General features: G+C 48.6%; 1 protein-coding gene across 1 annotated transcript in view; it reads right to left on the bottom strand.

Annotated features, from left to right (window-relative positions):
• Nucleotides 1-23,053, bottom strand: part of utrn (utrophin) — a gene marked incomplete at its 5' end in the record, with an annotated part of 116,757 nt that extends 93,704 nt beyond the window's left edge. Inside the window, 33 exons of the mRNA XM_068757979.1 lie at nucleotides 581-786; nucleotides 859-976; nucleotides 1,046-1,263; nucleotides 1,486-1,606; nucleotides 2,968-3,069; nucleotides 3,169-3,321; nucleotides 3,409-3,558; nucleotides 3,772-3,907; nucleotides 3,974-4,149; nucleotides 6,606-6,756; nucleotides 7,682-7,854; nucleotides 8,952-9,122; nucleotides 9,267-9,359; nucleotides 9,455-9,592; nucleotides 9,923-10,000; nucleotides 10,169-10,258; nucleotides 10,760-10,813; nucleotides 10,905-11,075; nucleotides 14,029-14,157; nucleotides 14,238-14,417; nucleotides 15,578-15,748; nucleotides 15,874-16,029; nucleotides 16,228-16,401; nucleotides 16,709-16,840; nucleotides 17,580-17,741; nucleotides 18,000-18,149; nucleotides 20,201-20,335; nucleotides 20,661-20,852; nucleotides 21,082-21,252; nucleotides 21,344-21,499; nucleotides 22,109-22,222; nucleotides 22,300-22,437; nucleotides 22,917-23,053. Coding sequence (XP_068614080.1) covers nucleotides 581-786; nucleotides 859-976; nucleotides 1,046-1,263; nucleotides 1,486-1,606; nucleotides 2,968-3,069; nucleotides 3,169-3,321; nucleotides 3,409-3,558; nucleotides 3,772-3,907; nucleotides 3,974-4,149; nucleotides 6,606-6,756; nucleotides 7,682-7,854; nucleotides 8,952-9,122; nucleotides 9,267-9,359; nucleotides 9,455-9,592; nucleotides 9,923-10,000; nucleotides 10,169-10,258; nucleotides 10,760-10,813; nucleotides 10,905-11,075; nucleotides 14,029-14,157; nucleotides 14,238-14,417; nucleotides 15,578-15,748; nucleotides 15,874-16,029; nucleotides 16,228-16,401; nucleotides 16,709-16,840; nucleotides 17,580-17,741; nucleotides 18,000-18,149; nucleotides 20,201-20,335; nucleotides 20,661-20,852; nucleotides 21,082-21,252; nucleotides 21,344-21,499; nucleotides 22,109-22,222; nucleotides 22,300-22,437; nucleotides 22,917-23,053 — 4,796 coding nt within the window. The remainder of the gene's footprint in view (nucleotides 1-580; nucleotides 787-858; nucleotides 977-1,045; nucleotides 1,264-1,485; nucleotides 1,607-2,967; nucleotides 3,070-3,168; nucleotides 3,322-3,408; nucleotides 3,559-3,771; nucleotides 3,908-3,973; nucleotides 4,150-6,605; nucleotides 6,757-7,681; nucleotides 7,855-8,951; nucleotides 9,123-9,266; nucleotides 9,360-9,454; nucleotides 9,593-9,922; nucleotides 10,001-10,168; nucleotides 10,259-10,759; nucleotides 10,814-10,904; nucleotides 11,076-14,028; nucleotides 14,158-14,237; nucleotides 14,418-15,577; nucleotides 15,749-15,873; nucleotides 16,030-16,227; nucleotides 16,402-16,708; nucleotides 16,841-17,579; nucleotides 17,742-17,999; nucleotides 18,150-20,200; nucleotides 20,336-20,660; nucleotides 20,853-21,081; nucleotides 21,253-21,343; nucleotides 21,500-22,108; nucleotides 22,223-22,299; nucleotides 22,438-22,916) is intronic.
• Between the last annotated feature and the right edge of the window lie 297 nt (nucleotides 23,054-23,350).

Below are 23,350 nucleotides of genomic sequence, written 5' to 3' on the forward strand. Positions count from 1 at the left end.
CGTGGGAGTACGAATGTTGTTGATTTAACGATTCCCACCTTGTACAGCTTTATAATCAGGGGTGTGCAGAACTGTTTCAGGGTTACTGTGTCTCCCCCACTGTCCTCAGTGTCTCCCCCACTGTCCTCGGTGTCTCCCCCAAGAGCACTCGTCTAGTCTGAGGCTGCGAGCGGCAAACCTTGCACCACATTTCAGTGTGCCCGCCGTTAGCTTCAAGCCGCGGTACATCCTGCAGCCATTTCTCACGCTGGCTGGCGTTTCTTTGTTGGTGGCAAAGCACCAAAGAAGCTGCTCAATGTCTTGCAGGTTTGCAGGTGTAATTGTTGTGTTGCCAAGGAAACTGTCAGGTACGCGCATGCGGCGTTACGCGTTCCAAATTGCTGCCGTGCATGCGTACCAGTTATGCGCACCCCTGTTTATAAAGGACTTCTAATAGTTTACTAAATAAAGTTTGGCTCAGAAATGTTTCTCTCCATTCAAAGAGCGAACCGAGTAAATGTTTCGTCTGCAGTTTCAGAGAGATTCAGCTTCAGGAAGCCTCGACCTCACGGAGAGTTAAGCAGACAATCGTTTCCGTGACCTTGTTATCAGCAAGCTGCTTGGTCAGCGGATCTCTGGGCTGCTGGAGGAGGGTGAGGAAGCGTCCGTCAGCGTGCCCGAGGAGGGCCTTCACCTCCTTCCTCTGCTCCTCCCACTCATTACTGTGGCCAATCATGTTGTCCAGCTGTTGAAGTCGCATCTCAACACCATGCTGAGTGCTGTCCCACTGGCTGCGTACCCTTTCCACTAGAAACAGGAAGTTAGTGACAGCTTCTTATGTATGTGGGGACATTCTACGTTCGTCCTGCTTTAACGTACATTTCTCTGTAATCGACGTCCGAACATCCACATTGGAGGTCTTGTTCTTGATGTTCTGTGCCAGGGTGAAAATGTCCTCTAGCTGTGGGTGACGCTGCTCCAGGTCACTCTTTGTTACCTGCCAGAACGAAGCACACGTGCACGTTGAGACACTCGTAACGTTTAGCTCATCCGGCTGTCCCATCACCTGCAGGCGTCCCATGGTGATCCGGATCTCCTCCGTGTCCCCCACGGTCACAATGTTAGACTTAAGCATCTGTGTGATGAGGAGCAGCCAGTCGGCCAGCTCGGTGGCCGTCTCGTTGAGGTCTGTGGGCGCCACCGTGTCTGGCGTGTGCGGGGTTTGGTGGTACGGGTCCTCGCTCACCAAGCTGGCCATCTGCACGGCTGAAGGGACCGCAGACACTGAGAGCAAGGTGGGGGGGGGGGGAGATGCATAACGTGCACAGACAGTCCGACTGATCAGCGTGCCTGAAGCATCAAGCCTCGTTTCAGTGTCATCAACCAGCACGGCCCCCTGACTCTCGATGTTACGTTTCCTGTTACTGACCCATGTCTCATCAAAGTCTCAATGCCTCAATGCCTCACGATACCGAAAGGAGGGGGACGCTTCTTAAATATCGTTACCGAGCTGCTGGTGCTGGACGCTGCGCTGACGCGGCGTCCTTGGAGACGTGGGCGGCTGGAGAGATTCTCTCAGTTGACCATCCAGAGCTTTCCAATCAGCCGCCAGCTGCTCCACCTCACTCTGCACACATGGAGCACACAGAAAACGAATGACTGAGCGCTTCCAGCTGATCGATAGCACCACCATGCCCTGGTATCCTACCAGCGCTGCATCAGTATACACAGTGCAGGCGTTAAGTTCCAAAGACCCCGTCGCTGAACAAAACAGACAACTTGGCAGACATCGGAGTGATCAAGAAATGTAGATATTTGCATACGTATAGGCCATTTATACTGTACATATGATAGATATCGCTTATGGTATATATATTATGCATACAGTAATACCTCGACGTACGAGCGCTTTGACACACGAGCCAGCTTGCGAGCAATATTTGCTTTGCGCATAAATTTGAGACGCGAGCGAGCTTCCGATGATCCAGCTCTTCCTCCCGTCTCCTGCGCACCGCTACAGTATTACTGTAACATTTATATTACAGTAATACTGTATATCATTTATTATACACACGTGGAGAACATTGTTGGTACCCCTCAGTTAATGAAAGAAAACCCACAGTGGTCACAGAAATAACTTTAACCTGAAAGAAGTAATAATAAATAAAAATTCTAGGAAAATGAACCAATGGAAATCAGACGTTGCCTTTGAAGTGTGGTTCAACAGAATTATGTTAAAAACTAAACTCGTGAAACAGGCCCGATCCTTATTGTTGATTTCAGAGAGGGAGAGGGAAGGGGTTTATTTTGGACCGCGCAGCCCGCAGGAGTGAGCGTGGATGAGGAGTGGCCTCATCGGAGCACAGAGGTTCAGATATGATGATGAACAGGCGTTTCCTGATATTCCCGTTTGGATAGTGTCTCAGAGGAACTGTCTGTGAGTGAGCACATTCTGGAATGGGAGAACAACGTTCCCAGGGCGAATGAAATACTCTTCTAAAAGGGGACAAGAATTAAAAACTACTGTTTGTCACGTCTTGGCTCCTCCCCTTCCTGTGACTTGTGTTCCCCTGGCGGCGTACGGAACATTATGTACGTACTCACACAGCGGCCGGCGCATTCCGCTGGTGCTAACAGCGATTCCTCCTCAATAGACCTACGCTTTTATATTTCGGAAAGCCCGTCGCAGCTCCGAGTCTTCCTTAAGTTCCTTAACGCCGTTAAGTGAGGACCAGCTCTCCATTCTAAAGATCACCCTAAAAATATCCTTCCACGGAAAACGTGATGAAAAAATGTCAATACTAAAAGTCACAAATACGTGTGCGTAAAGTTCGGTGAAGCCAGAGTGTCTAGTTTGAGAGATACGCTCTTACAGACGGACAGATGGACAGACTGAAGACGATATATCCTGAATAGTTAATAATAATAATTAAAGGACATCAAACAGCCTAAAGCAGATTGGCGGTCTCTGAAGGTGCAACATGGAACCTTTTCATGAGGCAGCAGCTGCTGTCGTCTCTGCAGCTCTATAGAATGAGCCAGCAGTTCCTCCAGGTCCGTCTTCCTGTCCTTCATGGAGACATCCAGAGCCTACAGCGGGCGAACGAGTCAAACAGACGGCCGTTGTTTGGGATTCAGATCTCCAGTGAAGTGAGCCGTGTTGCTGCGACCCGTCGTCAGACATCCTACCTGCGCTTGGGCCGAGTTCAGGCCCCTGGTCACAATCGTCTGGTGCGTGACGATGATCCAGTCAGTGAGTCTGCTCATTCGGTCCTGGAACTGGGCGTGGCTCTGCAGGTCAGCCTCCACCTCGCCCACCTTTTCCAGCAGTTCATGCGTTACCTGCAGAGGGAAGAGGCGAGAGCGGGTGGAGCAGCGATGGCGGAGGGGAGGCAGGATGAACGCCGTGGGGGCCACGATGCTGCACACCTTGCTCCAGCTGAGGTTGATGGCTCTCAGTTTGCCAACATGTTGGTCTCTGCTCTGAGGGTTGACACTCGGGCTGGCCAGGATCTGAGGGGCGTGTTTGTTCAGCCATCCGAGGCGCTCGTTCTGAGCATCCGTTTCCTCTGCAAGGGCCTGCAGGGAAAGAGAACGCGGCAGGCTCTGCTTCAGCAGACATCGACTGATGTGTTCACGCAACAAAACTAACGTAAGCCAAGAGGTCAGGAAGTCCATGTTTGATGGGGTGAAGACACAAACATTGAGTAATAGTTTGAACACCTTGCTGACAGTCTGAGCGGGCTGCAGCCGGACTCCAGAAGACGAGCTCAGCCGTGGTTTGAGCCGTACCTTCAGTTCTTTGAGGTTTCTGTCGGTAGCAGCGGCAGGTAAGGAGCCAACAGCGTTTTCTGCCTGCTGCAGCCATGTCGCCAGCTGCTCGCGCTTCCACACCAGGTCCGACATGGCCAGCTCTCCCCCAGCCAGCCTGACGATGAAACAAACGTCTCTGTTCATTTGCGTGAATGCCGTCGCCACGCAGCAGTAACGTTACCTGCGCTGTCTCTTAAGGGCCTGCCGGTTGACGGCTCGCCAACGCTGGCCAAGGGTCTTTAGCTTCTCTTCAAGCAGGGATCCCTCAGGGGGGGTCAGCTGCCCAATGATGTGCTCCCCGGTGCAGGTCAGCATGGCCATGATGGGCTGGCGGCTGGAAAGCCCCTCTTCCAGCTCCTGTAGGATGAACGGATGAATGAGAGACTCCAGGCCAAAGCCTCCTGCTGACGTCCACCGACCAGTCGCCATTATGTGTGGAACGTCAAGGTTTAAGCTGCCAAACCGCCACTCCCACTAATAACGATCTAACTTGCCAAGACAGAGCCATAAAGTAGAATGAGTAATTGTTAAGTCCACTAAAGGGTGCGTCAGCTAATGTGAATCGCGTAAAGACGGAGCGTTACGAATCACGCCCATAACGGTAGCGATCTGCATTCCCTTTGGAAATCATTGTGCAGCTTTTGTAATAACCTCATTTCTTGTGTTTGTGTAGCAGCACAGAGTTCTCCTTTGGGAACAGGATGTCATCGTCTCCTGTCTGACATCACCAACGGGAGGAATGAATCGAATGAATCGATCCATCAGTCACACTGTGCCAGCTCAACATGGACACGTTATTGACGGGGCTCCAGCATGAAACAGAACAAGAGGAGGACGAAGCTTCAAAGGCAAAGACCAGGAAATGTGACGACACCTGCTGGGTTCTCCTGCACAACGGTGGGTAATGAGGAGCGGCCGAGTGTGTCGTCTGTCGTAAGTCGACCTTCCGACAGCCTGAAGCCGAACACTTGGAGACGATCCATCCAGAGCACAAAGACGAGCCAGTTGAGTTTAATCAGACAAGAACGCGTCACCTGCCGTGCACGGCGGTCTCTCTTTACTAAAGCTGCAGGTCGTGTCGGTAAATGCTCCTATGAAGCTGCCTCGGTGTAAAACGCCACACAGAACGGGAGGAATTGATGCTTCCCTGTGCCGTGGACATGGATTCAAACGAAGGGCTATTCCTCGGTCCAACAGCATGTAGCAGGAGCAGCTGCAGACGGATGAAGACACTGACCGTCACAAAGGCTGTTTATTGATAACGCATGGAAGATTCAGCGATGGAGGTGGCATGAGGGAGGGATTCGTTTTCTGCAAACCAGTTCCTGGAAGAGCCACCGCAGAAGAACTGTTTAAAACCACCGGCTCTTCTTAAAAGAGGGCGATCTGAAATGGGGGGGCTGTGTGGGGATCTGCTATGGCTGGGAAATGGGGAGGGTCTCCCCCCAATGTGCAGCCGAGGCACTGCATGATACACGGCGCAGCACTGGCGTCCCGATGGGATGACCCACGTCAACTCCGTGGACTGTAAAACGTCCCTCATTAAGCTTAGTGGATTTGAAGTTGCACACCTCCCAAATCTGGCAGATCAAATCAGGTCATTGATCAGAACACTGGAGACGTGGAAACGAACGGCTTCAGGTTCTCACATGGGCCATTGGTTGAAGACAAGCTGCAGAACACGGTGATCCCTCGTATGGGAGCACACATCTCTGCCCTGCAGAAACACTTCCAGAAATAGTTCCTGATTCAGAATCCCAAAGAATAGGACTGGATCCGTGAGCCCGTCGGTGCAACACCACCCCAGGCTGCAGTTCCAGTCAGACACCGGCTGCATTTTGGGTTGGACTGGAGAACGGCCCCCCCGGCCGTACGTCTTCCTTTTGCCACATCAAACCGATGTGAGATGATCTTTCTGATGTGGCCTCAATCAAACATTAATACAGATCAAAGCTGGATATTGGATTTGAGAAGCTCTGCAGCATGGAGCAGGCGGCTGTGGCCGAGACGGTAGAGTGGTTCGAATCCCAGCGCTGACTGTCTCCATGTTGAAGTGTCCTTGAGCAAGACACCGACTGCCCTGGTGGGCTTTGCATGTCAGCAGTGAGTGCGTGAATCAATGGGTGTGAAAAAGCTGTTTAAGTGCATTCCATTTAGCATTCACACCAGTCACCGAAAAGATGTGAGGATTAAAGGTGTCATTTTGGAACAGCAAACCTTTAGATTTCTGGGGGGGGGGGGGGGGGTCCCCTCTCAGGGAGTTGTTCAAGTTTTAAAACAGCAAAGGTCGGATGCTTGGATGTTGAATATAAAAACAAAAGAAACCTGTAACAATGATTGCACAGGTAAATGTAAAAACAGCGGAACATAATTCATTCCATAATATTGTGTGAAAACAGATTTGTTTGGAAACCGAAACTATATTTTCCATAAGAAATAATGGAAACTACGCAGCAGGTAAATGCCGACAGTAATAATAAACTGTAAATGCGGTTTGCTATTTTGTTATTTATGTCTTGTAGTTTGCCTGTAGCAACCAATCCGGTTGAGGTTTGTATTAATTCCATTTGGAGTCTGAAAACAAAATATGTGTATGTGTGCATGTCCTGATCTGGGGTTGGGGGGCAGCAGAGAAGGTCTGGGAACCACTGCAGGAGCACGCGGTTCTATTTAACTCATCAGAATATATATGATGGTAAAGGTGGGATGCCATGAAAGAAAGAGACAACGACAAAAGAAGCACATTCAGTATTTCTGAGACTTTTAAATGCCTCCGAGGCACCGAAGCACACACCCAGACCGACTTCACTGACCTCCTGATGTCGTCGGGCAGAGTCCCGGTCCAGCTGTCCATCGCAGCCGCCGCCCTCGGACAGCAGCGTCTCCGTGTCCGTCAGCCACTGGCTGAGCTCATTCATACCACAATGGAACCGCCTCCACTCCGCCACAGCACGGTCGAAACTCCTGCACAACACCCAGGAAGGAAGGAAGGAGTGACCACAGCAGTGTTTGTCCAGCCACCGTCACTGACAAACGCGTCCTTTCCTTCCACTACAAATACCAAAGAAATGTTCTCACGTTTGTGCTTATTAATTCGGTTTTAGGTTTTTTATTCCTAACGTTTCCCTTCTGCGAGAATGAAGAACATGAGTGCATGCAAAGCTCGGACTCGCGTTATTTTGGAGACGGCGGACTGCTGAAGCGACGACGGGAAATTCTGGAGCGCACGGGGAAGCAAGCAGAATCAAACCCACGCCGGCCGTAAGAGGAATGTCTGTGACACGAGGGGGACGGGCTCTAAACAGAGCTCTTGATCTGACGGTGGGTTCTGGATCTGATTTCTTATTTAATGCCAAGTGTCTGTTTCATATAGAACAGAATAAAAAGTCCTCGTTTCTTCAAGGACAATCAAGGTCATCCACTGGAAAATGTCACCATTTACAGTGTTATTCTGTATCAGACAGCAGGAAAGTGAGGACAACCAAAGGGACACGGAGGGGCTATGAAATAAATCAGCATAGGCCGAGCAGCCCATTACTTAAAACATTCAGCGAATAAAAAGGTCGTTCTCGCTGACGAGCCACCATTTCCTCAGATCGGTGGAGGTCTGGACGAGCAGCTCCACCAAACAAACGATTTGTAATGACGCCCGGAGGCTGCCCGTTCAAAATGAGCTTACGGGTTTATTCTACTACACCGTGCTCAGCAACCGTCGGCGGTTTATGCTGTGGTGATCGTCGTCAAGGTGACCCCGTGTGTGTTTGTGTGTGAGCAGACATTGTTTCGATGTGTGTGTCTCCGCTAGCTGAGAGCCCATCCTGAAACGCATGTTAGCGTCTGAAAGCAGCAGCTCAGGGTCGAGTCGAGGTCACGGGGTCGGTGCACCAACCCTTTGCGCTGGCCGTACACGCGGTTGACCCGGTCCCACTCGGCATTAAGGTGAGCGAGCGAGTCGCCGATCTGGGAAACCTCAGCAGGAGAAGCGACCGGAACGACGGCAGGATGGCGTTGGTGGATATCTGAGAGCCGACCTCCGAGACGCTCCAGGTTCTCTTTGATGCTCTTTGATCGGAAGACAAAGAGGGGAGAATATGAATTCAAGCCATTGCTCAAAGCTTCCCGCCATAATCCGGACATTCAATGTAGAAGAAGAAACAAATCAATCACTTTAAGGCAGAGTAAAACCCAACATGAAAAACAGACCAGTGTTGAACAGAGCCTTCACTAGGGCTCTATAGTCAAGCAGGGACTTTCAGCGTGTCCCATCAGGACAGTCAACCGTCTCCACTTCACCCTGTCCTTTGCATCGTCCTCCCCAACACCAGCCACTCTCATGTCCTCCCTCACTACGTCCATGTCTCTCCTCCTGGGTCGTCCTCTAGTCCTGTTCCCTGGCAGTTCCATCCTCAGCATCCTTCTACCGATATAGTCCCTGTCTCTCCTCTGGACATGTCCAAACCATCAAAGTCTGGTCTCTCTGACCTTGTCTCCAAAACGTCTAACCTTCACTGTCCCTCTTATTGTCTCATTTCTAATCCTGTCCAACCTGGACACTCCCAAGGAGAACCTCAGCATCTTCATCTCCTCCACTTCTAGCTCCGCCTCCTGTCTTTTCCTCAGAGACACTGTCTCTGAGCCGTCCATCATGTCTGTCCTCACCACTGTCTCTAAGCCGTCCATCATGGCTGTCCTCACCACTGTCTCTAAGCCGTCCATCACGGCTGTCCTCACCACTGTCTCTAAGCCGTCCATCATGTCTGTCCTCACCACTGTCTCTCAGCCGTCCATCATGGCTGTCCTCACCACCGTCTCTAAGCCGTCCATCACGGCTGTCCTCACCACTGTCTCTCAGCCGTCCATCATGGCTGTCCTCACCACTGTCTCTAAGCCGTCCATCATGGCTGTCCTCACCACTGTCTCTCAGCCGTCCATCATGGCTGTCCTCACCACCGTCTCTAAGCCGTCCATCACGGCTGTCCTCACCACTGTCTCTCAGCCGTCCATCATGGCTGTCCTCACCACTGTCTCTAAGCCGTCCATCATGGCTGTCCTCACCACTGTCTCTAAGCCGTCCATCATGGCTGTCCTCACCACCACAGCTGTGAGGACGCTGTGCTCACAATGACAAAGAGGAACGGGACGATGAACTGTCGACCCACCCTCAGCACATCCTCCTGGTTGGACAGGTTTTCGTAGCGCCCCTCGCTGAGCTCGCTGGAGTTCAGAAGCAGCTCATTATCAGCCATGGCGAGCAGCGCTTTGTTCACGTCTAGCAGGTAGTCGGAGGGCCCGAGTGAAGGAGCGCTGCTGCTCTCCACGGACGTCAGCTCCTGTTCCACAGGTGAGGGAGAAGAACAGAGGATATGCAGATGATGAAATCAGGGGTACATTATGCTAGGCTAGCATCAACACCACACAGTTCTAGTTCCTAGCGTGTCTGCGCAGACTGTGCTTATGATGTGCGCATTCCACACCTCAGCTGGAGGTGGTCTCATCTGCTCTGTCCGGGCGTGAGAAGACGAGTCCACAGAGATGTCCTCCTGCCTGTCTCGCAGCACCCGCAACTCCTAGAGCAGCCCAGCCGTGCCAGCGTACGACAGGCAATGAGGCAGATGAGCACCTACGCACGGACCAGAAACAAGATGTCCTCTGAGCAGCTCACCCTGCGAGCTGAATACTGGCCCTGCAGCCGGAGCAGCAGAGGTCTCAGCTCCTCCCTCTGGCCCTCGTCTGAAGCCTGCTGCAGCAGTTCCTCTCCTCTTCTCAGCAGGTCCTCCACTCCAGCTTTCTCCTCGTCCATCTGGCGTAAAGAAGGCTTTCACATGAAGAGACTGCAGCAGCCTTCAGCACATCGTACATGACGACTGACAGTCAGTAAGAACGGAAGCACGCGGACGGAGCCTTGCTTTGGACCGCTACGGATCAGTTTAGCGACACTAATGCCAAATAAGAAGATACTTGTCTGATCAGGTGGCAGCCCAGAGCAAGGCAGAAACATCACGCAGCGCTTCCTCTACAGAGGTGCTGATGCTGCAACACGGCGCTGCATCGCCTGCAGTCGTATCTTACCAAATCAAACACGAGCATTCACCCAAAATGGAGGAACGGAATGAAAATGCTCCAGACAAACCGTCTGGATGGCGTCTTCGGCTACTCCGGCTGGGTCCTGCTGCTGCTGCAGATGCTTCAGCTCGGCCTGGAGCTGGGCCTGGAGCTGGGCCTGGGCCTGGGCCTGGGCCTGGAGCTGGGCCTGGAGCTGGGCCTGGAGCTGGGCCTGGGGCTGGAGCTGGGCCTGGAGCTGGGCCTGGGGCTGGGCCTGGAGCTGGGCCTGGGGCTGGGCCTGGAGCTGGGCCTGGAGCTGGGCCTGGGGCTGGGCCTGGAGGCTCTCCACCTCACTGAGGACCAGCGCCTCCGCTGGAAGACTCTGAGGCTCACGCTCCTCTCTGAGCTCCTGGCTGTGAAGGACCTAATGAGTCCAAAAGAGAATCAAACACAAACACACACACTCAGAAAACACAAACACACACATCTTAGTGCAGGTGCAATATTTGTCACGTTCAGACTCAGAAATTAGTCTCGATGAGATAAAATCTCGATGAGATAAAATCTTTAGGCAGAGCTCCTTAAAATACATTAAAATATGGTTTTGACGATGATTACATGAATGTAAAGTTTGTTGAAGTATTCTGATATGATGTTCTGTGTGGATATGTTTTGTGGATATGTACATATCGTGCTTTCATGATTTGAGTTGATACGTGTAATCCCGGACCCCAGGAAGACTACCTGATGCCACGGTGTCAACTAATGGGGATCCTTTTTAAGTAAATAAATAAAATAAATAAATACAACATGTCAATGTCATAAATGGGCTGGACTTGAACAATGGTCAGAAAGTATATATATATGTACACACACATGACTTGTGAAAGTTGTCCCTCACAGCTCTGACTATTGTTTCTTGTACCTGAGGGACGTTCTGGTTCAGGTCTACTCCACCTGACTCCAGACTGGCCATCATCTGCATTCCAAAACACAAGAACAGACCGTGGCATGCAGCCCGTGAGTTTGAGAGGCCTCGGACCTGTGTTCATGTGTTCATGCTTGCGTACCTGGGCCGTTCTGAGGTGCTGGGACACTTTGTCAAAGTTACAGTTGAGCTCAGCCAATTTGGGCTCCACCACGTCCCGGCAGGCGGGGCCCCTGCTCGTCATGAGAATGATGGCCTGATCCTTCACGTTGTCCACTCGTAGACCGACGTCCTCCAGCTCCTCCAGCATGCGCTGCGGAAGGAAGACCACCAATTTACTGGTCACTGTTCAGTTTCCGTCATTAGTCATCCTCTCTGGGTGGCAGCATGTAGACCAGAGTTTAGGCTCTATTGATTCTGGATGGCAGCATGTAGAACAGTGTTTAAGCTCTATTCTCTCTGGGTGGCGGCATTTAGACCAGTGTTTAAGCTCTATTCTCTCTGGATGGCAGCATGTAGACCAGTGTTTAGGCTCTATTGATTCTGGATGGCAGCATGTAGACCAGTGTTTAAGCTCTATTCTCTCTGGGTGGCGGCATTTAGACCAGTGTTTAAGCTCTATTCTCTCTGGATGGCAGCATGTAGACCAGTGTTTAGGCTCTATTGATTCTGGATGGCAGCATGTAAACCAGTGTTTAAGCTCTATTCTCTCTGGGTGGCAGCATTTAGACCAGTGTTTAAGCTCTATTCTCTCTGGATGGCAGCATGTAGACCAGTGTTTAAGCTCTATTCTCTCTGGATGGCAGCATGTAGACCAGTGTTTAAGCTCTATTCTCTCTGGATGGCAGCATGTAGACCAGTGTTTAGGCTCTATTGATTCTGGATGGCAGCATTTAGACCAGTGTTTAAGCTCTATTCTCTCTGGATGGCAGCATGTAGACCAGTGTTTAAGCTCTATTCTCTCTGGATGGCAGCATGTAGAACAGTGTTTAAGCTCTATTCTCTCTGGGTGGCAGCATTTAGACCAGTGTTTAGGCTCTATTGATTCTGGATGGCAGCATTTAGACCAGAGTTTAGGCTCTATTCTCTCTGGGAGGCAGCATTTAGACCAGTGTTTAAGCTCCATTCTCTCTGGATGGCAGCATTTAGACCAGAGTTTAGGCTCTATTGATTCTGGATGGCAGCATGTAGACCAGTGTTTAAGCTCTATTCTCTCTGGGAGGCAGCATTTAGACCAGAGTTTAGGCTCTATTGATTCTGGATGGCAGCATTTAGACCAGAGTTCAGGCTTTATTGATTCTGGATGGCAGCATTTAGACCAGAGTTTAGGCTTTATTCTCTCTGGGAGGCAGCATTTAGACCAGTGTTTAAGCTCCATTCTCTCTGGATGGCAGCATTTAGACCAGTGTTTAAGCTCTATTCTCTCTGGATGGCAGCATGTAGACCAGTGTTTAAGCTCTATTCTCTCTGGATGGCAGCATGTAGAACAGTGTTTAAGCTCTATTCTCTCTGGATGGCAGTATGTAGACCAGTGTTTAGGCTCTATTGATTCTGGATGGCAGCATGTAGACCAGTGTTTAGGCTCTATTGATTCTGGATGGCAGCATGTAGACCAGTGTTTAAGCTCTATTCTCTCTGGGTGGCAGCATTTAGACCAGTGTTTAGGCTCTATTGATTCTGGATGGCAGCATGTAGACCAGTGTTTAAGCTCTATTCTCTCTGGGTGGCGGCATTTAGACCAGTGTTTAGGCTCTATTGATTCTGGATGGCAGCATTTAGACCAGAGTTTAGGCTCTATTCTCTCTGGATGGCAGCATTTAGACCAGAGTTTAGGCTTTATTCTCTCTGGGAGGCAGCATTTAGACCAGAGTTTAGGCTCTATTGATTCTGGATGGCAGCATGTAGACCAGTGTTTAAGCTCTATTCTCTCTGGGAGGCAGCATTTAGACCAGTGTTTAGGCTCTATTCTCTCTGGGAGGCAGCATTTAGACCAGTGTTTAAGCTCCATTCTCTCTGGATGGCAGCATGTAGACCAGTGTTTAGGCTCTATTGATTCTGGATGGCAGCATGTAGACCAGTGTTTAGGCTCTATTGATTCTGGATGGCAGCATGTAGACCAGTGTTTAAGCTCTATTCTCTCTGGGAGGCAGCATTTAGACCAGTGTTTAGGCTCTATTCTCTCTGGGAGGCAGCATTTAGACCAGTGTTTAAGCTCCATTCTCTCTGGATGGCAGCATGTAGACCAGTGTTTAGGCTCTATTGATTCTGGATGGCAGCATGTAGACCAGTGTTTAGGCTCTATTGATTCTGGATGGCAGCATGTAGACCAGTGTTTAAGCTCTATTCTCTCTGGGAGGCAGCATTTAGACCAGTGTTTAGGCTCTATTCTCTCTGGGAGGCAGCATTTAGACCAGTGTTTAAGCTCCATTCTCTCTGGATGGCAGCATGTAGACCAGTGTTTAGGCTCTATTGATTCTGGATGGCAGCATGTAGACCAGTGTTTAGGCTCTATTGATTCTGGATGGCAGCATGTAGACCAGTGTTTAAGCTCTATTCTCTCTGGGAGGCAGCATTTAGACCAGTGTTTAGGCTCTATTCTCTCTGGGAGGCAGCATTTAGACCAGTGTTTAAGCTCCATTCTCTCTGGATGGCAGCATGTAGACCAGTGTTTAGGCTCTATTGATTCTGGATGGCAGCATGTAGACCAGTGTTTAGGCTCTATTGATTCTGGATGGCAGCATGTAGACCAGTGTTTAGGCTCTATTGATCAAGTCTCACTTGTCCTGCTGGATTCTAGCAGCCTGTTTGCGGGGATGAGGGGATCAGCACTTATTAACGTTGATTTGGGTGTTTTCAGACGGCCGGAACATACTAAATTGTTTTCAGTTAGTTTATATGGGGGGGATTTGCATTTCGACCGAAAGGACAAGATCACAGGCACAAGCGGTCTAAATGAGACCTGCGCAGGGTGGCTGGGGCCCCCCTTAGAGACAGGGGGAGGAACTCAGAGTAGAGCTGCTGCTCCTCCACATCGAGAGGAGTCAGCTGAGGTGGCTGGGGCATCTATTCCAACTTCCTTGAGCGATTCCAGACTGCCATAAAACTAAGCTGTTTTAAAATGTTTCTAAAATCTTCAAGGTATGATCTGAACACATTCCCAGGCTTCCGGTAAAGTTTTAATTGTACTTTATGTACTGAGTTTCCACTTCAGGGCCATCCTCATCCTCATCCTCATCCCACTCACACATTCATTCTCCCGGTCGTACCTTGAGCACTTTCTCCCTCTCTGCCGACGCCAGACGCTCGGCCTCGTCCAGCCGGATCTGGGTCTGGTAGAGCCAGGTGCTGATGTGAGCCAAGTTCTCATCGAAGATTTCTACTTCGTTCTGGTGACTCTGCACACATGCAATCGCATCATCGATATGAATACGACCCTCCCAACAGCCCTCTATCCGTAAGAAGAACTGGTACTCACGAGCACAGCACTAAGCCAGTCCTCGATCCAGGTGCGAACGCGGTCCCAGGAGTCACTGAGGCCACAGAGTTTACCCTCCAGCTGAGCCTCGCTGCCCCCCACCAGGGTCTGCAGACCAGCGCCAGTCTCCATCAGGCTGGACAGATCCACCTTGCCACGTTCAGACTCCTTCAGCAGGCCCTGATCGGGGGATAGAACAGGACGTAAAACACATCAGAAACAAGTTCCTGTGATGTCGGCCATGTTTCAGTCATTTACTGCCAAATAATTTGATCGTTTTGGGTTTAGTGTCAAAATAATAGTTTCCCATAATTCCACTGATACAGATACAGTCTGATGCAGTCTGATATAATCTGATACAGTCTGATATAATCTGATACACTCTGATATAGTCTGATGCTGTCTGATATAATCTGATACAGTCTGATATAATCTGATACAGTCTGATATAATCTGATACACTCTGATATAATCGGATGCAGTCTGATATAATCTGATACACTCTGATATAATCTGATACACTCTGATATAATCTGATGCTGTCTGGTATAATCTGATACAGTATAATATAATCTGATACAGTCTGATATAATCTGATGCTGTCTGATATAATCTGATACAGTCTGATATAATATGATACACTGATATAATCTGATACACTCTGATATAATCTGATACACTCTGATATAATCTGATACACTCTGATATAATATGATACAATCTGATATATGATACACTCTGATATAATATGATACAATCTGATATATGATACAGTCTGATATAATCTGATACACTCTGATATAATATGATGCTGTCTGATATAATCTGATACAGTCTGATATAATATGATACACTCTGATATAATATGATGCTGTCTGATATAATCTGATACAGTCTGATATAATATGATGCTGTCTGATATAATCTGATACAGTCTGATATAATATGATACACTCTGATATAATATGATGCTGTCTGATATAATCTGATACACTGATATAATCTGATACACTCTGATATAATATGATACAATCTGATATATGATACACTCTGATATAATATGATACACTCTGATATAATATGATGCTGTCTGATATAATCTGATACACTCTGATATAATCTGATACACTCTGATATAATATGATACAATCTGATATATGATACAGTCTGATATAATCTGATACACTCTGATATAATCTGATACACTCTGATATAATCTGATATAGACTGATACAGTTTGATCTCCATTGAGAAACCATTTCAGGAGCTTCTGCGCCACCTGCTGGACGAACACCAAAGTACTTCTTTGTTCCTGCTGAATGCTTTGTTTAAATACTCACATTAGCCCATCCAATTTCAGCATCAATGTCAGCTGGCATGTCTCCACAACTGTTCCTGTGCTGCAGCTCAGCCTCGTTGGTGTGCAGCCACTCCTGCAGGGCGGCGCTCTCCTTCTGGAACTTCTGAGACAGAGACAAAGCCTTTTCCAGGTCCTGCTTTCCCTCGGTTACCTTTAAATAAAAGAAAAATGAAGGTGTCAGCGGAGATATTGAATGTTACTCATAATCCGACACAAGCAGCATTTTGCTGAAAAAGGAGAATGACGTTGATTTAAAGTTTCCATCGAGCCACTCACCTGTGCCCCCAGGTCATTGTACAGCAGTTTGAGAGCAGTGAGCTGCTCGTCCATGGCCTTGGGGTTCTCCGTCTGCTGTTTCTGAACAATCTGTCGACCCGTCTTTATCACAGTCTCCACCTCCAGCTTCACCTCACTCAGCAACTTGTAGAGTTTCTTTAAAATAAAATGAATTGGCCTGTAAGTGATGCATTTTTTGTGTTTGTGTCTGCAAAGAATGGATGGCGAGGCTTGCCTGTGTTTTTAGTTTCTATGCCCTAGACATTTACCAGGTTAAACACTGTCATGTGAACACAGCACTCTTTGTGGAATCATTTGCAATTTAATCAAGCTTGGATGACCAAAGTCTCTCACCATGCAACCAGCGAGGTGGGATTGAATCTTTCCCGGGTCCACATCCCTCATATCCAGGACATGCAGCTCTGCCTTGGCTCCATCCAGGACCTTCTTACAATCCAGCATGCGCTGCTCAAAGTTAGCTGGCTTCTGAAAAAGCTGGTACTTTGTGGAAATCTCCCTCAACTTCCTCTGCAGTGGGTAAAAGGAACAGTCTGCAAAGCTGCACATTTCATTTATAACAGACTCCACACACAGTTCTCAACAAGAAGCCGCAATTGTACATTTCTTTACACTTTAAACATGAAAATAAACAATGTCTTAACAATATACTGGCTATCCACCAACAGGAAGGGCATAACAAGCGGATGAGCCTTAATTAAATCATCCACCAGTAGAATCACGTACATCCAGTATTGATGCTATTGTTTTGACTCTGGTAGCTGAACTACAGGCCAGCCTTCGGTTCTTGATGTTCTCTAGCAGGACTCAGTGTTACCTGTAGGAGGTCCAGCTTCGTCCCACCTCGACCAGCTTTGCCATCAGCGGTTGGGGGAGGCAAGTTGACCACATTTCTCCTCCTCATCTCTTCCAATGTCACCTCGTGGGTTGTGATCTCTGCCCCAATGGTCTGAAGGGGGAAAGAATATTGAATACATGCTGCATGTTGAGGATGTTCATTTATTGTAACCATGTTTTGTGTTTCTTAGAATACAACAAATACCTTTTCAACCATAGTTACATTGATCTCTTAAGAAGTTTCTCTCAGCATGTGTGTGAATATTAAAGGTCCGTTATTCTACCCTTTTTCCACAAATTGATGCAGTTCCCTGACAGATATGAAATATCTGTGACAGTCGGTCAAAATAGCAAACAGATGCTGCACCGATCCATAAAGCAGTCTGGTTTTTACCACACACTAAAAATTTGTTTCCAATTTTCGCCGGAACATTACCACCAAAAATAAACTTTATGCAGGGAAATGCCGCCGGTGGAGCGAGGACGGGCAGAGCGCAGACACAGGGACGCACATCTTGTTCACGTTTTTATAAGTGTAAGGTCACACTGACGACGATTTCTGCCAGACGTGTTTCAGTAGGTGAGTACGGAACTAGGAAGGATTGACTTGATGCTTTAGTTTGCTGTTTTTGTGTTGATAAGGACCCAAACCTCCGTAATAGGACATTAACAGGACATGGGAAAAGTGAGTTTTTCATCATATGGGACCTTTAGGTTATTCCACCGGTGAAGCATCCATAGACAAGCATGTTGAGCCGCTGTATTGTTTTTATTTGGGATGGAAGGCCTTTGTCTGGTAAGGCCTTTGGGCACGCTACAGCGAGACTGTGCAGGTGTGTGCCGTACTGTACCTGCGCCTCCTGTGGCAGCTGGAAGGCGTCGATGCGATCTGTGAGGTAGGAGGTGAGCGTGTGGTCCAGCTGCCTCAGAGACTCCTGCAATGTCTGAAGACTCTGTTCGTTCTCCTTCAGAGTTTGCAGCTGCTGCTCGAGGCTGATCTGCCTGTTTACTGCCTGGAGGACGTCAGCTTATGGATTCAAATGTCTCGCGGTGACCAATATAATACTAATAAGCGCAATGAGTACAATAGTAATCATTATACTCCAACAGCAAACAGGGATGATTCTAAAAATAATGTTTGCAAGAATAAAACAAAGATCTCTCTTAACTGAATGAATATAATGACACAAGGTCATATTTGGCATTGTTCAACATGGTAAATTATGCAAAAGTCCAGGATTAATAAAACTCCCACACATCAAAGTCCTGACCTGGTGGTTGAGCTGCTCGTAACGAGATTTGAAGACCTCCAGTTTTTCACTGATGAGTTCATCCAGAATGCCGCCATCGATTAGGGTCTGACCTAGCTCTCTGATTTGGGTGCGGTTGTCCCCTGGGTGGCGCAGCACGCTCTCCAAAGACTGATGGTAAAAGGGGAGATGGAAAAAGGCTCCACTTAGGAACAGCAAATCAGAAAAAAGGAAGCGAACCGTGGAAAGAGAGTAATAACGCCTTAAAGTCACGACAAAGCCCGATAAATTAAAACAGCTTCTGAGTTCCAAACGTTTGACACAGAAACTGGAAAGGATAGCAAGACTGGAAGAAAAACCTGATCCGGAGAAAGATTGTTTAATGCAAGAAAATCCCAGAGAGAAAGTTAATGGGAAGAAAACGTGTACATGTTGATCAAAAAGCTGAATAGTAGCAGAAACTGCTAAGTCTGGTCAAAGGTCAAAGACGAGAAGGAATGTCTTGAAGGGGCTTCATTTTCCTTCATCTCTATGAATCAACACCGCCAAATCCAATTCCGTCGTTCTCTACAGACCACCCTTCTGTGGTACTGAATGAGTTAAAATGTTAAACATGCTGAATTATTGTTTTTACAATGTTTGACTTTGAGGTGATTTTGTCCTGTAAGCTGTTCCAAGTTATTTACATAGAAATCGTCACAAAGCTGCTGCATTTGGTCGTTTTGGCTTTTTGCACTACAAGAAAAGCTAAAACTCAGGACACCTCGCTGATGGTTTAGGTCGTTTTGTTAATTTGTCCTGTAGATAGTTATTTTATTAACGACCTCAAACCTCGTCATTTCCTTTTATCTGTAAAAGCTAAACACTGCTGAGAACTTTATTTTGGTGAGAGGCTCACAACAGGTTTTGTTTGTGTTCAGTAAAATAAGATTGGAACATTAAATGTGTTGCTGTCAGTTAATTATAAAATCGTTATCGGCCGGTCAAGAATTTTAAAAATCAGTGATTGGCCAAATCAATTGCAGCTAGTATTTTGACCAAATATGTTGATCGGACGTGAGATTTGTTGCTTCCATCAGCGCCGCCGTCTTGTGAACAAAAATACGAGTTGTGCGCAGGCCGTCTGCAGACGGCAGGTGCATTTACGTCGTAATGCTGCTCCCGTCTCAACGTCGTTTATGTTTCGGGCATGAAAGCAAAACTAAATACAGGAGAACTTTCTTTCAAATGTCAAAACAATGTTTTAAATTATTTGATTTTGGTGTAACAGGGGGATCAATGGCAACTGACGACGGGGAGAAAAAAGAAAAGAGTCTAAACGTTCATATGAATCACACAGGAAAATCATTAGTCTCATCTTGGTCAGAAACATATTCAGGCCTTTGTGAATCCCGACGATCATTAGTCCCTCGTCTATTAGATACACGACAAAAAGTAAAGTATTTGTGGGCAACCATCAAATGGTTCTGGGCAGGCAGGTTTCATGTGGCGTCTAAACCGTTACCGTGGAACCCTGATACTATATGTTGCTTTAGTGACAGTTTGAGATCGATGGCGGCGGCGTCTCCTCGTCGTCATGGAAAAAAGACCAGGACAGTATATAAATACTACGACTGAGTTTTTGATAGATCCTCAACCATGCGTTTAAAGGATTGAGATACTGAACAACGGGGGAAGAAAATGAGTGAGTGAGTCAGTGAGTGAGTGAGTGAGTGAGTCAGTGAGTGAGTGAGTGAGTGAGTGAGTCAGTGAGTGAGTCAGTGAGTGAGTGAGTGAGTGAGTGAGTGAGTGAGTCAGTGAGTGAGTGAGTGAGTGAGTCAGTGAGTGAGTGTGTGAGTGAGTCAGTGAGTCAGTGAGTGAGTGAGTGAGTGAGTCAGTGAGTGAGTGTGTGAGTGAGTCGGTGAGTGAGTCAGTGAGTGAGTGAGTGAGTCAGTGAGTGAGTGAGTCAGTGAGTGAGTGAGTGAGTCAGTGAGTCAGTGAGTGAGTGAGTGAGTCAGTGAGTGAGTCAGTGAGTCAGTGAGTGAGTGAGTGAGTGAGTGAGTGAGTGAGTGAGTCAGTGAGTGAGTGAGTCAGTGAGTGAGTGAGTGTGTGAGTGAGTCAGTGAGTCAGTGAGTGAGTGAGTGAGTGAGTGAGTGAGTGAGTGAGTGTGTGAGTGAGTCAGTGAGTGAGTGAGTGAGTGAGTCAGTGAGTGAGTGAGTGAGTGAGTGAGTGAGTATTTGCACCTCCAGGGCTTCGGTGACGGCCTCGGTGCTCTCTGGTAGGTTACCAGTCGTTCGGACCTTCTCTTCCAGCGTGTTGAGCCAGCTTTGCTCCGTCTCCAGGTACTGGAGCAGCTCCATCCAGCAGGACCAAACCTCCTGGAGCAAACAGGGAGATGCAACAGAGAAACCTAATTAAGGCCATTTAGAACAAAAAACGCAGAGGCATGTTCACAAAAACCCCTCTAGGGGGCTCTGACACCGAAGGGGAGGATGATGAAGCAAAGTGACGGATATGATCTTCACCCTGAACCAGGTTCACCAGCAGCCTTCACGTTCCTCGACTCCTTTGGATGAGCATGAACCAATAGGAGGCCAAGGATTGATGCGTTGAATAAAGCAACACGTCAGACTGGGCTAGTGATGCGTACGAGCACGACCAGGAGCCCGTTCATTTAAAGCGTTATAAAAGAACACACGTTACCTCCAGAGTGTGACACTTGCTCTTAAAGCGGTCACAGAGCTTCTGGTAGTTGGCCAGCACCACCTCCAGCTCTGAGGTCAGTGCCTGCCTGCCACGTCCAGCAGGGGGCGATGTCCTGGACATCAGCACGTGAATGCTGTCTTTCAGGATCTTTACTTTCACCTCCTTCTGCAGCACATCGTCTTTAGCCCTCTGAGAGAGATGGGGAGTAGAAACGTGTCCACATCACTACGATGACGTAGACGAGTCTGTCCAGGTAGAGGCAAAGAGCACAGACGAAGAATCAACTGGACTTGTTCTGGAGGCTTCTTCAGATGAACAAGCCTCTTGGATGAGGCGAAACGTCTTCAATCAAACGTGGACAAGTCCAGTAGATTCTTCGTTTTTGCTCCGCTTCGCCTCCACGTTGATTCTTCGTCACCTTCATCTCCTCCAGCGATGCTTCCAGCTCCTCGGGGCCCTTGTATTCAAAGTCCCTCATGAGAAACTCGTCGTCGACCTGGGTCATCCACTCCCGCATCTCTGCTAGGTCCTTCTTTAGATTGCTCTGCCTCTCCAGAGTCTCTGCTACATACTCCTGATGGATGAGCAGCTGGAAGGAACAATATGACACCAGATGTGACAGAGGCCCGTTTCTTGTTGACATGTATTAGCAGGGAGCGACGGTAGAAAGTCTTCCTCACCTGCTTACTGAGAGAGTTAAATCTGTCCAGGCGCTTGTCCAGCACATCCTGTCCACACTTGAGCAGTCCTGGGACCGAAGCCTTCTGTATAGCTCTCACGTTCTCCCCCATCTGCTTCAATGAGCCCTCCACTGAGCCCATCTCATTCACATACTCCTGGACAACAAGGACGGACAGACAAGAAAAAAGAAAGCGAGGACAAATGAGAACTAGAAAGACAATCAGAGACTGCAGACCCCGCCTCCAATAGACTATTGGATCTTGTGAGACAGTAAACAGGGCTTCCGGATCAGAGGGGCCAAACCTGCTCTAGCTTGCTGCTCCGGAACGTACTACAAGACTCCTTCTGGACTCTTTTTCCCATCATGCCATTCGTGTCCCTCCCTCTTAAAGTGACAGTTTACAGCACAGGCACAATTCCAGATGTAAAAATAATTCTAGAATCTGGATCCAGATCCGGATCAACGCCATTCTCAGAGAGGACCGAGCCACGGACAGAACCTTGCTTGTGTAAAAAATTCAAGTCGATTGGGTTCCTGGTTTTTGAGTTATGCGCTCGGACAGACAAACAAACAGACAAACAGACAAACAGACAAACAGACAAACGCACCCGATTGCAATTCATTGTAATGAAAAAGAGAAAGAGAGAAGTCTAATTCATGAATAAGAATCAACGGACTGTAAAGCAGACGCTGGCAGCCACTGACTCTCCTCTGAGTAGTGAGGCCATGGAACACTAGAACATGAATAATATCTTCCTCTCACCTTGCACTGGTTAAGTTCTTCCTGCGAGTTCTCCCTGTCATTTTCCCCTGAAGCATCCTGAGACAACGTTTCCTCAACGGCGTCCAGCCAGCGTTCGACTTCCACCAAATGCACCTGAACACGTGTGGAAAATCCAGATTTGACACACCGATGACACTTTTCACACGTGCATGCTTTCTACACCGCTCTACCTGATTGTCCTTCATGCTACCCAGGATGCACTGCAGCGTGCCCAGCTCCTCTCGAGCCTTAGAGGAGAGCTGACTCCATCGTTGCAGTTCTGTAGGGTCGGGCGCTTGCTGTGTTTGCTCGATCTCGAGACACAGACTCTGATGTGAAGAGGAGCGCAGGTTTAAGATACCACGCCCAGGCCGTATCAGAGATATCAGTTTACCAGCGAGTCGGCCCGACGTCCGCAGGCCGAGAGAACAGACTGATCTGCTTCAGTAAACATTGTTATTTCTATTGGGAGAAAAACGTGCCTTTGGAATGGATTATCTTCAGATTCTTTACTGTCATTGCGCTAACACAACGACATCGTGTGACGGCTTAAGGCCCCCAGAAGACCATCAAACTAAATAGATTGTGTTCCTGATTCATTCCTATCAGCAGCAGGAGGGCTAAGACCTCTAGCGATGTGTGTAAGTGCACGCTGAATACACCCGGAGCATCGTGGCGAGGCTGGTTTCCTGCCTGAACAGCCGATCGACATAACAGAGACCTGCTGAGCCACATTCCAGCGACGGCCGGAGGCGAGGCGCGCACGCCGCCCTGGCTCGCTGCAGAGCCGACACCCTGATGAGCCCACCTGTGCCCGCTCTACTGCCCCCTCAGCAGTGGGGATGTCCACCATGCCTTCACTCAGCGTGTCCAGCCTCGCCTCCAGCGCCTCCAGCGCCTCCGTCCGGCTCGGCAGCAGCCGCTTGGCCTCCAGGCTGGCTAGGGCTGGAATGAGAAGGAAGAGGACTGAGACTTGTGGAGAACTGAGGAGAACCAAAACAAGATGTTTGATTTAGGCTTCCAGCCACCGAGCTGCTCCCCGGAGCAGTGGGGTGTTAGAGTCTTGCTCAAGGGCAAGTCAGAGTCAGCGGTGGTAAATAGTCACATGCATCCAAATACCACGGAGCAGAGCGAGGGAGGGAGGACAACGGTCCAGGTGAGGGGGACAACGGTCCAGGTGAGGGGGGACAACGGTCCAGGTGAGGGGGGACAACGGTCCAGGTGAGGGGGACAACGGTCCAG

This window comes from Brachionichthys hirsutus, unplaced genomic scaffold (genome assembly GCF_040956055.1).
Source record: "Brachionichthys hirsutus isolate HB-005 unplaced genomic scaffold, CSIRO-AGI_Bhir_v1 contig_387, whole genome shotgun sequence".
Taxonomy (NCBI): domain Eukaryota; kingdom Metazoa; phylum Chordata; class Actinopteri; order Lophiiformes; family Brachionichthyidae; genus Brachionichthys; species Brachionichthys hirsutus.